The sequence below is a fragment of the Branchiostoma lanceolatum genome, chromosome 15, assembly GCF_035083965.1.
Source record: "Branchiostoma lanceolatum isolate klBraLanc5 chromosome 15, klBraLanc5.hap2, whole genome shotgun sequence".
NCBI classification, from domain to species: domain Eukaryota; kingdom Metazoa; phylum Chordata; class Leptocardii; order Amphioxiformes; family Branchiostomatidae; genus Branchiostoma; species Branchiostoma lanceolatum.
Window position 1 is genome coordinate 5,679,289 of NC_089736.1, and position 12,695 is coordinate 5,691,983.

At 40.5% G+C, this 12,695-nt stretch overlaps 3 protein-coding genes across 6 annotated transcripts in view; all 3 read left to right on the plus strand.

Annotated features, from left to right (window-relative positions):
* The window catches only part of LOC136421149 (CTD small phosphatase-like protein), a 35,441-nt gene extending 30,642 nt beyond the window's left edge, over positions 1-4,799 (plus strand). For all 4 annotated transcript variants that reach the window (XM_066408303.1, XM_066408305.1, XM_066408304.1 and 1 more), the window contains one exon: positions 99-4,799. In XM_066408303.1, the coding sequence (XP_066264400.1) occupies positions 99-230 (132 nt within the window). In that variant the 3' untranslated portion in view covers positions 231-4,799. The remainder of the gene's footprint in view (positions 1-98) is intronic.
* Positions 4,800-6,005: 1,206 nt separating this feature from the next.
* LOC136421165 (uncharacterized) lies at positions 6,006-9,159 on the plus strand. Its single transcript, XM_066408325.1, has 3 exons — positions 6,006-6,474; positions 6,988-7,320; positions 7,727-9,159. Exons 1-3 carry the CDS (start codon positions 6,417-6,419, stop codon positions 7,810-7,812), a joined length of 477 nt encoding a protein of 158 aa, XP_066264422.1. The 5' UTR covers positions 6,006-6,416; the 3' UTR covers positions 7,813-9,159.
* Positions 9,160-10,045: 886 nt separating this feature from the next.
* Positions 10,046-12,665, plus strand: LOC136420891 (uncharacterized). The gene is made up of 5 exons (XM_066408003.1): positions 10,046-10,338; positions 10,616-10,930; positions 11,223-11,381; positions 11,594-11,851; positions 12,057-12,665. The coding sequence occupies exons 1-5, from the start codon at positions 10,293-10,295 to the stop codon at positions 12,065-12,067; spliced, it is 789 nt and encodes a 262-aa protein (XP_066264100.1). The 5' UTR covers positions 10,046-10,292; the 3' UTR covers positions 12,068-12,665.
* Positions 12,666-12,695: the final 30 nt, after the last annotated feature.

Consider the following 12,695-nt stretch of genomic DNA (forward strand, 5'->3'; position numbering starts at 1 on the left):
ATAACAACCCACTGCCCCTGCGACCTCAAAAAGGCTATTGGACTACCTTTACCTTTTCACACTAACCAACCTTCCTCTCTGTGTTTTTCCCTCTCCAGGTGCCCGTGGCATCTTGGTTTGATGACATGTCAGACACTGAGCTCCTGGACCTCATCCCCTTCCTGGAAGGGCTGGCCAAAGTGGACGACGTCTACTCCGTATTAAGGCCCCAGAACCACCACGTCTCTTAGATAGCACCAGAACCAGGGGCTGGGTGGGGAGGGGGGTTTGTAGATAGCAACCTTTCTTATACAATACAAGATACTGCATGGTGTACTCTCCAGGATTGGGTATGGTGTATTATACAGTATACAGGGTGGTATCCCAGCAAGATATTCTCGGCTCTGGAAGCCAAGGGTATGGCGCGACGAGATTGTAATATCAAATTATATGGGGGTTAGGAACCATATGGGTGAAAATTCAAGCATTTTTCCATGTGTAAGTTTAGTAAATGATGAGCCGGTTTATTGTTGAAACTGCACATATACAGTTTGATACATTTTGAGTAATTTGTCAAATTGAAGGCCCCTGAGACAAAAACAAAACACGTCTAGACATGTATTAAGCATGGTCTAGACGAGAACTGTTTACAAGTTAGGGGCCATCACCTTTGACATATTGCCCACAATGCATCTCCTGCACATGCGCAGTTTAAACTGTGAATCAGCTTATTTTAAATTTTCAGAATTATTGTTACGGTTTTTATTTTCCACTGGTAAAGATAGCTAGATTGGGAGAGACGTTATGGAGATGAGAAGGAGAAGGTTTTGCCAGAATGCGGTCTGGTGCACATGTAGATCCAGAAACAAAAGAGACGAGTTTGGAAAGAAATGTTCACGAGTGGCATTGAGTCTCTCAACGATCATGAAATCAGCATAATTTTCATTTTAAAAAGAGATAGGTTTTCCCTGTTTTTCCTTTTGTTTCCCACACAGCAAACCATACTTTGCACATTTTATGAATTGGTGTAAGTTTACAACATCATTTTCAAGGCATGTTCCTAACACAACAGTTGGAATTGTTCATTTCCAAGGAAAGTGGAAAAAGTGAGAATTGTATGAGGAAAATGTGGTAATGCTATGGCATTGGAGACCTGTATAAGTGGGATTTGTTCTGGTTTTCCTTCATCCAAAGGAAGCATATGCCAGTGACACCTCAAGTTGAATCCACAACCTTTCTGCACAATTTTCCTCTGCACTTTTCAAACTTGACTACACTTAGATTTTAAACTTTTTAAGATACTTTTTTTTACATAAACAGGGAAGGCAAAATGAAGGAAACTGCCACAACAACAAGACTAACTAAAGAAATACTGTATAGAAATATTCTGCCTATGCAACACTACCAACACCTCACTGTGGAAGACAGCATTGTAACATATATACACACACAGTACTGTGTTATTAGTGATTTAAAGGGGAATTTGCTAAGTTTTCCGGAGAGTACACCATGTAAGGGGAGGAGGGGCGGACATGGTTAACTCAGATGAACTTAGATTACCAGATATTTTAAATTTCTTGTGCCTGCAAAGCTTGAAGGCCCACTCTGGGGAAAATTGAGGCAAAGAGTTTTGCTGTAATGGTCACCTTATGGACATTACAATAAGCTTGTTCACGGTTTGGACTGCATATGCACAAGGTCAAAGGTAAAGGCCCCTAACTTGTAGACAGTTCTTGTCTAGACCATGCTTGACACATGTCCAGACGTGTTTTGTTAATGTGTCAGGGACCTTCACCTTTGACACATTACCCATGAATCATGATGCATCACACTGCACATGAGCAGTTCAAACCGTGAACTGGCTTATTTGAATACTGGTACTAGACAATGGAGTTAATGTATCTGGTCGTTTATGTCAATCTGTTTTGTACCATCGGGGTAGGAAACCTTGTAATTAGTAGAAATGTAATCACTATTTTTGCTACAACAAAGGGAAAGACTTTGCTAATTTTTGACAGACGTGTGGAGAGAGAAAACGAAGCTTTTGCACCATGTGTAGGTACATGTACGTAGTACACAGACAAGAAATCTTATGTGCAAGCTGGCCAAATGAAACCCTTTTTAACAGGGGCAATGTGTGGGCAGATCTTATAAAGTTGTACCCAGTACCCTGTATCCTGTACATTAAAAACCAGTGTATGACTTGAAAAACATGCATGCATCCAGCAGTACGACTGTATGCAACGTTTTTGTACAAATATTTGTTTTTTGCTAGTTTACGCTCCAGTTCACTTCATGGACATCTCTCAGTGCCATCAACGATTTGTAAAACATGTCCAAACTGAAGTGTGGTAAAATGCAGGAACAAGAAGCTTATTCCATTCTTTTCATTGTTGTGTTGAATCTTTAACATACAGTTTTATGCAACATACAACACAAGTCGATACTACCAAAATGAAGTACATGTGAAAGTACGGAAAAGAAAGGTTTGCGAAATGGCATTCAGCATAGAGTTGTTGATCTGTTCACTTCTTGCCCCTGTAGAAATTGTGGTATACTATAAAACCAAGTAGACATCACTTAATAGGAACTCCAACGAAGTTGACCACAGTTCACCACTGTTGACCAGGTCTTATGGCAATACATGTGTACAGAAATGTTTTATACATGTCAGTAGTAAAGAAACCCTTGCCAAATGATGTACAGAACTTTTAAAGACCAGCACCGATACTTGGGACCCCAGAAGCTACATACCGCAGTTTTCTTAACTTGAACTTGTAGTATATCCTTCTTAAAAGGATTCAAGGTACAAGTTATGATAAGGTTTACATGTGTATGTCAGAACTGCCACCTTTTAGAACGAAGGCAGTGATTGGCTGGATTTCCCTGTTGTAGAGCCAATCAGAATCACTCTGACAAAAAAAGAATGTAACCGGATTGGTCAAAGGTAACCTTGTATGTAGGAACTGACCAATCAGGAATAAGTAGTACATTTCTATGGTCCTGAGAAAAAATGGTTGACAGTGGTTGACAGGTAACTTTTTCTCCACGATCACACAACAAAGTAGTAAATGTAATTTAGAGAGTTTCCAAAGAAAAACAAGCAAGTCAAGGAAAAATTGGAGCATTTATGTAGGCTGTATTTTATGTATCAACTTTCCCTGCTTTCGTGTTTAAAGATCTTGTATGAATATATAATCAAATCTGTAATAGTGGTAGTGTGAAAATGGTGGTGGATCAAATTTGTACCCAACAACTGCAACAGACTTGTTTGAATAAGAAGTTTTTCTACTAGGTTTTAAACAAGTTCTATAACTTCAAAAAGTACAGAATTTAGAAGAAAAAATGTCTCGAAGAACAATTGTGTATAGCAACCGCTTCAAATAGTGTGTTATGTCTGCTAACCACAGTTTTTGTCCTGTAACTTTTTAAGACTGAAACTCTTAAATGCCAATTAAGTCAAAGTTGAGAGGTATTAATTAAGGATCTGTCTTTGAGTGTAACCCCATTATATATATATATTCATTTCATCAACTTCTAAAGCTATGGAAAGTTACCACCTTGAAAAAGTGAAGTTTTGTTCCTGTATTGTCACATATTGCCAATTGTGGAATTTGAAAAGAGGTTTGGCAGTATGGAAGAGAGTCGTGGGTATTGTGTGTACGCAAGCACATGCTGCTTTATGTAAATTTCACTTTCACATAACCTTGACGAACAAAGGTCAAATTGACAACTGGTTTAAAGTTAAGATGGTGCAGATAATTTTGATGTCTTCCGAACTGTATATCACTTTTACTTTCATTATTAAGCGTTAGTGAAAGAAGCTTCTGTTCGAGAAACAGTATATAGTAGGTGGAAGGTGTATTTATTCACACTTTAAATGAAATGAATTGGATGTTTCCATGGAAATTTGTTTTCATGTTTATGTGCACAAGTCAGGAAGAAGAGTTCCAAATTTGTAACAACCTTTGAAAAACACCTTTGCTGATATTCATAATTGTGTACCACTTTGTGAAGGAGTTAGAAGGATTGACCAAGTTTTACTAGATTTTTGGCAACACTCATGAAGCGAGCCCATTGGAGTCACATCATACAGAATGTGTATTGTAGAATGGCTGCCCCCATGTCATGATGAATCCAAAATGGCTGCCTCCAAAGGATATATGCCTGCCCCTTGTGACATTTCCACTCATTTGAACAAAGAAAAAAGATATTTGTCACGGCAAAGTTGATACGAAAGTTGTGTAGGGAGAAGAGATGCGATAAAGGAATGGGATACTTGCGTCGGCAACTTTGTTTTTACATTTCCTCTATATTCTGATTCACTTTTGTAAATATTGTACTGTTTGCCTTTCTTATGGACAGGACACGTTTCTGCTGTTAAAAAGATGAGCGTCGTAGCTAGGCTCAAGAGATTGTTCTAGACGTGACAGCTTGAAGCTGTAGAGAGTATCATTATTATAAAAGAAGCATAATTAATATCTCCTAGGTGTTCGCTCAACTGAGACCCCCCCTTTATGATACTTTTGAAGTTTTATATTTCACAGCTGTAGAATATTGTACAATGTGGTGGAGGAAAAGACAAGTGGGAAAGTTTTACCTTGTAATTATGGTTTTCTGTGGTGTTAAAAAATAAGGCATCTTAGACTAATTTTGTTATAGTATGGCATGTTGGAGGAACTTTTGATTAATTATGTACACATCTGTATATACCCATATTATATAGAGCAGTTTTTTTCTCTTTTCTTTGGTAATTTAGTTGTAGCAGGTTTCTGACAATCTATTTTAATACAAGGCAATACAGTGATGGATTGTAAAAAGTGTGGTGTGTTTACTGAGTGTGTGTGACGTGTGAAATCTAAGAGCATACCGGTAGTTATGCAGTATGTAAGCAGTTCTTACCTCCGTGAAATGGTAGGTAATGTTTTCGACGTGTCTGCTTGTGTTGCTGCATTATATGCATATCACGACTGAGGTCCGGGGGATTGTTTATACCGTGAAGAAGAAGATCTTTATTGACACAACAAAAGCACAGCAACTTTCGTAAGGTCTACTACATACATACATACAAACGAATAAGTGCATACAAATGAGTTTGATTACACACAATCATATTGGATAGAGATATGTCTCTATTGGTCTAGGGTAGGGTTATATACAAGGCAACACACAGCAAGTAGGCTAAGGTACAACCCATGGCCATAGTAAGCAAAACAATATTTCTATCATTGCATTTTTTCTGAACGACTGATACCGTCATAGTTAAGTCATATCAACATATTGTATACTGGCATTGAGGTTAGGAGTCGCAGCATACAGTTACTCTACTCGACCAAATTACAGAATGTAGTGAAAGTAGTGAAAAAACTGAAAATACTGGATTGACCGATAGGGGGCGTGATTTAATTGAAATGTGAAAAATGCTGTCAACAACTTGAAACGCTTGATATAGAGGAAATTACAGGCAACACCAATGATTTCGTCATTTTCCTACGACTCCTATTATGTATCACGAAAGATGCACCACAACATTGGTATTGGTTGATGGCTTGGAAGAAATTATAGCCACAGGTGGGATTCCTTTCCCTAGAAAAGTGCCGCCTGATACGAATGTTACGCCTGCCATAATGCATGATAATGCATCGAGTAAAAGATTAACTGTCATGTGTGACTGAAAAAATGAGCTCATCTTTTTTTCAAACCTAAAATCACTATTTTGGACATTTCATTGAGTGACTTTGACATGCCTTATTTTGGTCGCACCGGGCATGTTTGGCGACGTATTACTGCGCCAAACGTCAATGTAGCTCATTTGTATTCCCGGATGAAGTGGGAATAAAACAAACAAACAAACAAACAAACAGAAAAGAGAACATACCGACCAATTTTGTTTGTTTTTGATGTGATTTTACTCTTGCCTTAAACGTATTCCTGTTTCTCTTACCACCATAGATACTATTACTTTATAACTTCGAGCACAGGCTATGGCTAAACAGTCCCGGTATGAGATTGACGGTCTCTGCTACAAAGGGCACATCTGTAAGCTGACTCAGGTCTGTTGCAAGGTCCGGATCCGCTTCTCTTCTGCGCTGTGCATCGCTCCCTTGTATGTGTATGTGTACTGCCTTTTAGTCCCAGTGAACCGCAACGTGTCGGCCTCGTTCTCGTTCGACATGACGTCAGGTTATTCCCCATCGTCAGGTACAAAGGAAGCCGTGCCGCAGCAGGTGTGCCTGGGTGCGCTGTCTCCGACCTGTTCGGCGATTTCTTTCCTACTTTTGCACATTTCAGGCTTTGAAAGACAAACGTTAAACCTGAAGGTTGTTGTTACGTTTGTTGCTCTTCCAACCTGTTTTCGTGAAAGTGTAAAGGTGACCCGATCGCAGGTAACCAACTCTTACACGGACGGCCTCTGAGTTGGAGGAGAAGTGGACAACATGGCGACCGCGACCAAACGTCCGTGGTATCCTTGGGAAGACGGCTCCGAAAAATCTGGTAAATTTCACACAACAATTTCATTTACTGGCTTTTATTCCCAATATGTGCGTCGTATTGCTCTTCGATAAATATGCATTGATGAACTGAATTTTGGCAAATACATATTGGAAGTATCAGATGTTTATTCAATGACGGCCATGGCTAAATAACCGAATGGCGAATGGCCAATCTATTGTTCCCAACCTTGCAGTAAAATGGCTTCTTTGAACAATGTTAGAACACCGTGTGTATGTCTGGAGAGAGTAGACAACAAACTTAGCTAACTACTAGTATCCAGTCTACTTTGTCGTTCCAAAGATAACAAAATCTTCATCACAATCACAGACTCAGAGGTCTTCTCTAATATTGCATACAGTATATTGGCCTCTCCCGTCAATTTTGTCACAACTACGTCTTGTCATTTTATTTGAGAGTGGTTTGTGCGCCATAGATATGTTCATTGATGTGTTTCATGTTTGACATGAAACCTTAGGAAATGTGCTTTCCTGACACTCATCTCTCGTACTTCAGCTTATGCAGACCATTTTGAAAGGTTTATTCTCGACAACTACGTCACGCTGACAAAACAACTCCAGGTGAAGACGATGATCCCGTATCTACTCCAGGAGGGGATCCTGTGGAGGAATGACAGAGAGGAGATCCTGAAGTGTACCACCAAACAGGACAGGGCGGAGGCGCTTCTCGATAAAGTTATGACCCGTGGTGCCTGTACCCAATCCATGTTTGTTGCCGTCCTGCGCCGGAGCGGCCATGGGCATTTGGCAGACATGTTGGAGGGGGAGTCGAACGGTATGGAGGCCTGGACGGAGGGCGTCAGAGACATGACGGACTCACAGTTGGACGGTAAGGACAAGTAGACTAAGTCTTATAGACTGGTCACTGTTAGTATCTATTCTGACATAGATCACATGATAAAACCTTAGTCAACAATTTGGAGTTCAGTGTTATCAAGATTTGGTGTTACACAATCCTACAATCAGATAGTGATTTTAGTGGTGTAGGAAATTTGTGAAATTGATTAATCTAGGAGATGTGTGATATCCTGATTAACGACGTTACTTGTTCTTAAGGCTCTGAATACACTTAGTTATTGCACTATGACGGACTCCATGATAGTAATGGGTGGTGGCAACATGTTAGACCCACAGCACCAGTTTGCTCATTATATACACATGTGGTACTACAGGTCTGTCATAAATTAGCAAAGATCTAAAGCAATGATAAACATACCTTTTTCGTGTTATTTCAGAGTTAAAAAGTCGTCTGCGGAACGTTTACAAAGAAGAGGTAGAACGACACGAACGGAATACAAGCTTCGAAGGGCTGATGGGGTAACGTTACGACATGTCTGACGCCAGGATTACATTGATGTCAGCTTTGACATCGGTCAATGTGGAACAACTCATTAGAGGCATGTATCCTCGCTCTCTTGTGGTTAAGGAGAGGGTCGACCGTCAGGTGGGTATTGCACTTGCAGCAGACTGGGTGGGCGACAAGAAGGCCACCTCTAACTTTAAACAGATGTACAAACTTAAACTCAACAAGGTCCGAAAGAACCAAACAATGATAGACGCCATCTTTGACCAACTTCTGCACGACTCCAACTACGAACCGTCATTCTCCAAAGAAGCCCTGTGGAGGCATCTGGAACAGACCCAGGAGGAGATTCTGTTCGTACTGGAGGGACTGGACCGCCTCAATCCCTTCACATCCCCGGAGATTCTGCAGCTGATCGACAAGAAGCTGCTACCGAGAGCCAAGGTCATTGTCACGGTGGCCGAGGCAAACGGGGCTTAGAAACTTCCAACACCTGCCTGCGTGCCAACATTGATGGCGAATTTGACCGTTGATTGACTTCTCAGTATTGGACAACGATTCATGTTTCGGATGACCTTAGCTAGCTGTTTTCATTTTGTTTGTGTGCTCTCTTGGTTCCTTAAGTAGGTCTAGGTTTCACAGCCACATGATTATAAGTTACAGATTGTTTGTAGTGTGTCAGATACGACATGTAAATATTGTGTCCTTTTTTTGGTCGGATAGCCGTAAGTGGGGCATACTTACTGTAACCATTTACTTTGGAGTATTTCAGAACGATTTATGTTCTGGACGGCCTTACTTAGCCTATTTTGCTTGTTTACTCTGTGGTCTGTAGTTGGTTTATGAATTTGACGCTTACATAAGTTACGCATTGTTTTCAGTGTGGCAAGTACGGTATGTAAATACTGTGCGTGTGCGTGGTGCAAAAGACGAAAATGAGACATTTTTGCTTTAGGTACATTCAAATATTGTTAAGTTTTAAGATGGTTTTGTAAAAGTACATACCATACACATACATATCTACTGTGTGCATTAACATTTACAACCTGTATGATATTTGTTAGGATTGTTTTACTGTAATTTAGGTTTTCTTATAACCAATTTGATTGTCACTTGGTTTTGATACCCTTTGTGTGTGTTCGATACTTTGGAATTCAATAGGAAGTCTTTCCACATGCTGCAATTGATCATTAATCATTGTAATTTCAAAAGTTTGAAAACTTTTTAGTACTTTCTGTATGTGAACATGAACAGCAAATGGACTGTCTTGATAACCAACATCAGTACCATGGAAGTAACGTAATCAGACGTTTCTGTTGTGTCTAACCAAGTGGTTATCAATAGATTTGGATTTCTGAAACTACACGGCTTTGTCTGATCTCTTGCATTGTTTTTGGTAAACTTTTAAAAAGAAATTTTGAGCCATGTCATCGCTTAAGTCACCAGCCCGATACATCGGAGTATGAAAGTTATTTTTGTTGGCCCCGTCCTCCGCATTATGTTAACAGTACTTACATAAGCTTGAGTGGTTTTAAGTAGAGTAAACATCTCCTATTTTGTCTCTCAGGGGCGGCAATTGGTAAAAAGGTTCACATCGCATATTCATAACGTTGAAGTATTAGAACAGACATTTACACCTCTGAAGAAATTAGGGCCGAGCTGAATATATGTGTAAGCAGAGAATTTATTCACGTACAATATACAAGTTCCTGTGGACAGTAGCAGAGGTCAAAGGTCAGCCTTAAGGGCGTCCCCATGGGAACTAAACAGAGAGAGAGAGAGAGACGTAGAAACGCAGATAAAAACGCATAAATTGTCGACCTATTCATATACTTTGGGATTACATTTCCGTTCCCTATCAAACTACACGAGAGACGCAAGAGACACAGACCCCCTAACACATGACACTCAACCAGTTGAGGAGACTTCACCTTGTCTTGAATTAATCTTCTTTTGAAGGCTACGTCAAGACATCCTAAATTGTCTTAACCTCATTAACATATCTATTCGGAGTTTTGGTATAAATCTGGTTTCCCAGTCCTATCCTTAGTCACTGACGAAAGACAGCGGATGCTGTCTTAAACATCTGACTGTTTCAAAAGTTTATCCAGTTGCTTGAGTAACTATTTTTGGCGAACTGTTTATTTCTACATGCTTCTAATGTGCTGCATGGCTTATAGTGCTGAAGTGAACCGCAACTTGTTTGCCACGTTCTCGTACACATGACGTAAGGGTGTTCCCCATCGTCATGACCAGGTACAAAGGTAGCCGTGTCGCAGCAGCTGTACCTGCCTGGGCGCGCTATGCCCGATCTGTTTGGCAATTTGTTTCCTAGTTTCATATAATATTAGACTGTAACATATGCACTTGAAGGTTGCTAGTGTTAGGTTTGTTGGTCTTCCTACCTGTTTTCGTTAAAGTATAAAGGTGTCCCGATCGCGCGCAGGTGACCAGCTCTTACACGGACGGCCTAGTAAGTTGGAAGAGGAGTTGGCAACATGGCGATCGCGATCAAACGTCCGAGGTCTTTTTTGGCCAGACTAGGTATTGGATACTCTTGTACATTTTCAACATTTTCACTTACACGCGTTTACTTTATCATTACAGATCAATAATGTCCAACTAGTGTCTTAGCTGGTCTTCTTTGTAGTTCCAATGAACTCTTGCTCATGACTACTGCCTCTCTAATTGCATAAACATGTAACTTTTCTCTTTCCCTTAAAATGATAGTGTTTTTGTGTCGTTCATATATTCATTGATACATTTATGACACAAAACCTTGGGAAATGTGTACTACTGACAGTCTTCTCTTGTACCTTAGGTCTAGGAAGACTTCTCCTCAACAACTGCGTCACACTAATAGATAAGCTACAGGTGAAAAAGGTAATCCCAGATCTCATCCAGGAGGGCATCCTGTCGATCGAAAACAGAGAGGAAATCATGGCACACAGAACATCACAGGACAGGGCGCAGGCGCTTCTCGACAAAGTTATCGGCCGTGGTGCCTGTATCCTGTTCGTTGACATCCTGCGCCGGAGCGGTCAAGGGAATTTGGCAGACATGCTGGAGGGGAAGCCGGACAGCAAGGTGGCCATAACGGAAGGCCACAGAGTCATGACCGACTCACAGTTGGATGGTAAGGACATGTAGACTTATACACTGCATGGTCGTTATTGATATTCTATTCTGATGTAAATTACACGATTACACCTTAGCCATCTACTCTATTTGCAAAAATTGCCACGAACACCTTTAGATCCGTACTTGATTTGCTCTTTGAAATTATTAAGTACTGTACATGCTTTTCGGCTTTGGAAGGAGCAATCCACCGCTTCTGTGACCTCACGTTATGTACATAGAACACGTGCCTTCGCGAGCAGTGGGTCATAAGTTGCATCTTAAATTTTCTACACTTGTCACAATGTCAGGTGACGGTGCCGAGGTGACGAGGTCCTCTAAAAAAAGACCCAGAGCCAGCCCACCGCCTGATGTGGTTCCGAAGAAGAAGAAGCAGAAGGGACCAAAATGTCGCCAGGGAGACCATGGAGCAGGACCACGTGGGGCCAGGAAGGAGCCAGGAGCAAAAGGTAGAAATTTCTATCCAAGTGTTTCACAAACAGATACTCCCAATACACTCGAAGTTGGTGACTGTACGGATGATTCATTATGATCATCGCTGCCTGAATACAATGATCAGTGCAGTTACAACTTTTGGTATACATGCTCCAGGCATGTCATCTGTGGCCATACGTTTACATATAAATTTACATATCTTCCTCTACATACTACTTTATTTCAGATGTCAGTAAGTACTTCCTTTACATCAAGGACAACGTAGCTGACGGCTGGAAGGACCTGGCTCAGAAGCTCGGATTCAGCTGGGCAGATGTCAAGACCATTGACGACAGGAACAAGGACTACAAGTCTCGCTGCCAGGACGTGCTGGGGGAGTGGCAGAGTCGGAATGGAAACGACGCCACCATAGGTGTCCTGATGAACGCATTGGAGGAAGTGAAGCTTAAGAAGGTTGTGGACGGGCTGAAGGACAAGTACCCAGGTACATCGATCCATTTACTGCTCTTTCTTTCCAATATAAGAACATATGATATTATATACTACCCTTTGCATGCTGCTTGTTAATTATACCCATATGCATGCTGCTTGTTAATTATAGACCTACATGATAGCCATATTATATTACAACTTAAATTCTTCACTCTCATCACTCATACTTACGTCCTTATTACCGATTGATGTTACAGAGCTTCGTTAGGACCAGCCGGCTCGCCTTTTCCCGACAGGCATGACTAGCTGACACGAACGACCTGATTCCAGAAGTAGTTCTACAAAATAGCTATTGTATCGTCGTCTTTTGTCATAGATTTTTGAAAATTTGTTTTTCCAATGAATTGTTTGTAGATGAAACATTTATTGTACATACTGATGTGGTAAATAGAAAGTTGGTATCGTAATTTGTATCTCTCTCCGAGGAAATTGTGAGAAAGCTGGAAACTGCATAAAGAGGAATCTATCGTAATGAAGTATTTTTTCGCTTGTTTATTATATAAATAGCCCCTTTTGTAGGATAGCGAAAAAAAATTCCCAATCTCACTCAGAAATGCTTCAAGTGAACCTAACCTGTATTTTTGATGTTGTGCAGATTATTAATGTTTGGGTGAATGGGGAAAATAACCGAAAGGACTGCCATGCAAAAAATGACCAAAATGGACAGGTGGTCCGTATGTAGAGATTGTCACTTGTAAAAGTTTGATGTATATTAAAGGTCAGGTGGTCCTTATACAGATCTAGAAGTGGTCGCAAATATACACATTGACAATCAGCATTGAAAGTCAATTATCATTGATATTTCTTAAATGCATTCAATCTTTTGCGATAAAAAA

Bases quoted from the DNA above. Each gene is read 5' to 3' on its own strand.
- LOC136421165 (XM_066408325.1), top strand. From the start codon at position 6,417: ATGGCGACCGCGACCAAACGTCCGTGGTATCCTTGGGAAGACGGCTCC. The intron at 6,475-6,987 runs GTAAATTTCACA...CTCGTACTTCAG, and splicing joins AGACGGCTCCGAAAAATCTG to CTTATGCAGACCATTTTGAA. The intron at 7,321-7,726 runs GTAAGGACAAGT...GTGTTATTTCAG, and splicing joins GACGGACTCACAGTTGGACG to AGTTAAAAAGTCGTCTGCGG.
- LOC136420891 (XM_066408003.1), top strand. From the start codon at position 10,293: ATGGCGATCGCGATCAAACGTCCGAGGTCTTTTTTGGCCAGACTAG. The intron at 10,339-10,615 runs GTATTGGATACT...CTTGTACCTTAG, and splicing joins GTCTTTTTTGGCCAGACTAG to GTCTAGGAAGACTTCTCCTC. The intron at 11,382-11,593 runs GTAGAAATTTCT...ACTTTATTTCAG, and splicing joins GAAGGAGCCAGGAGCAAAAG to ATGTCAGTAAGTACTTCCTT.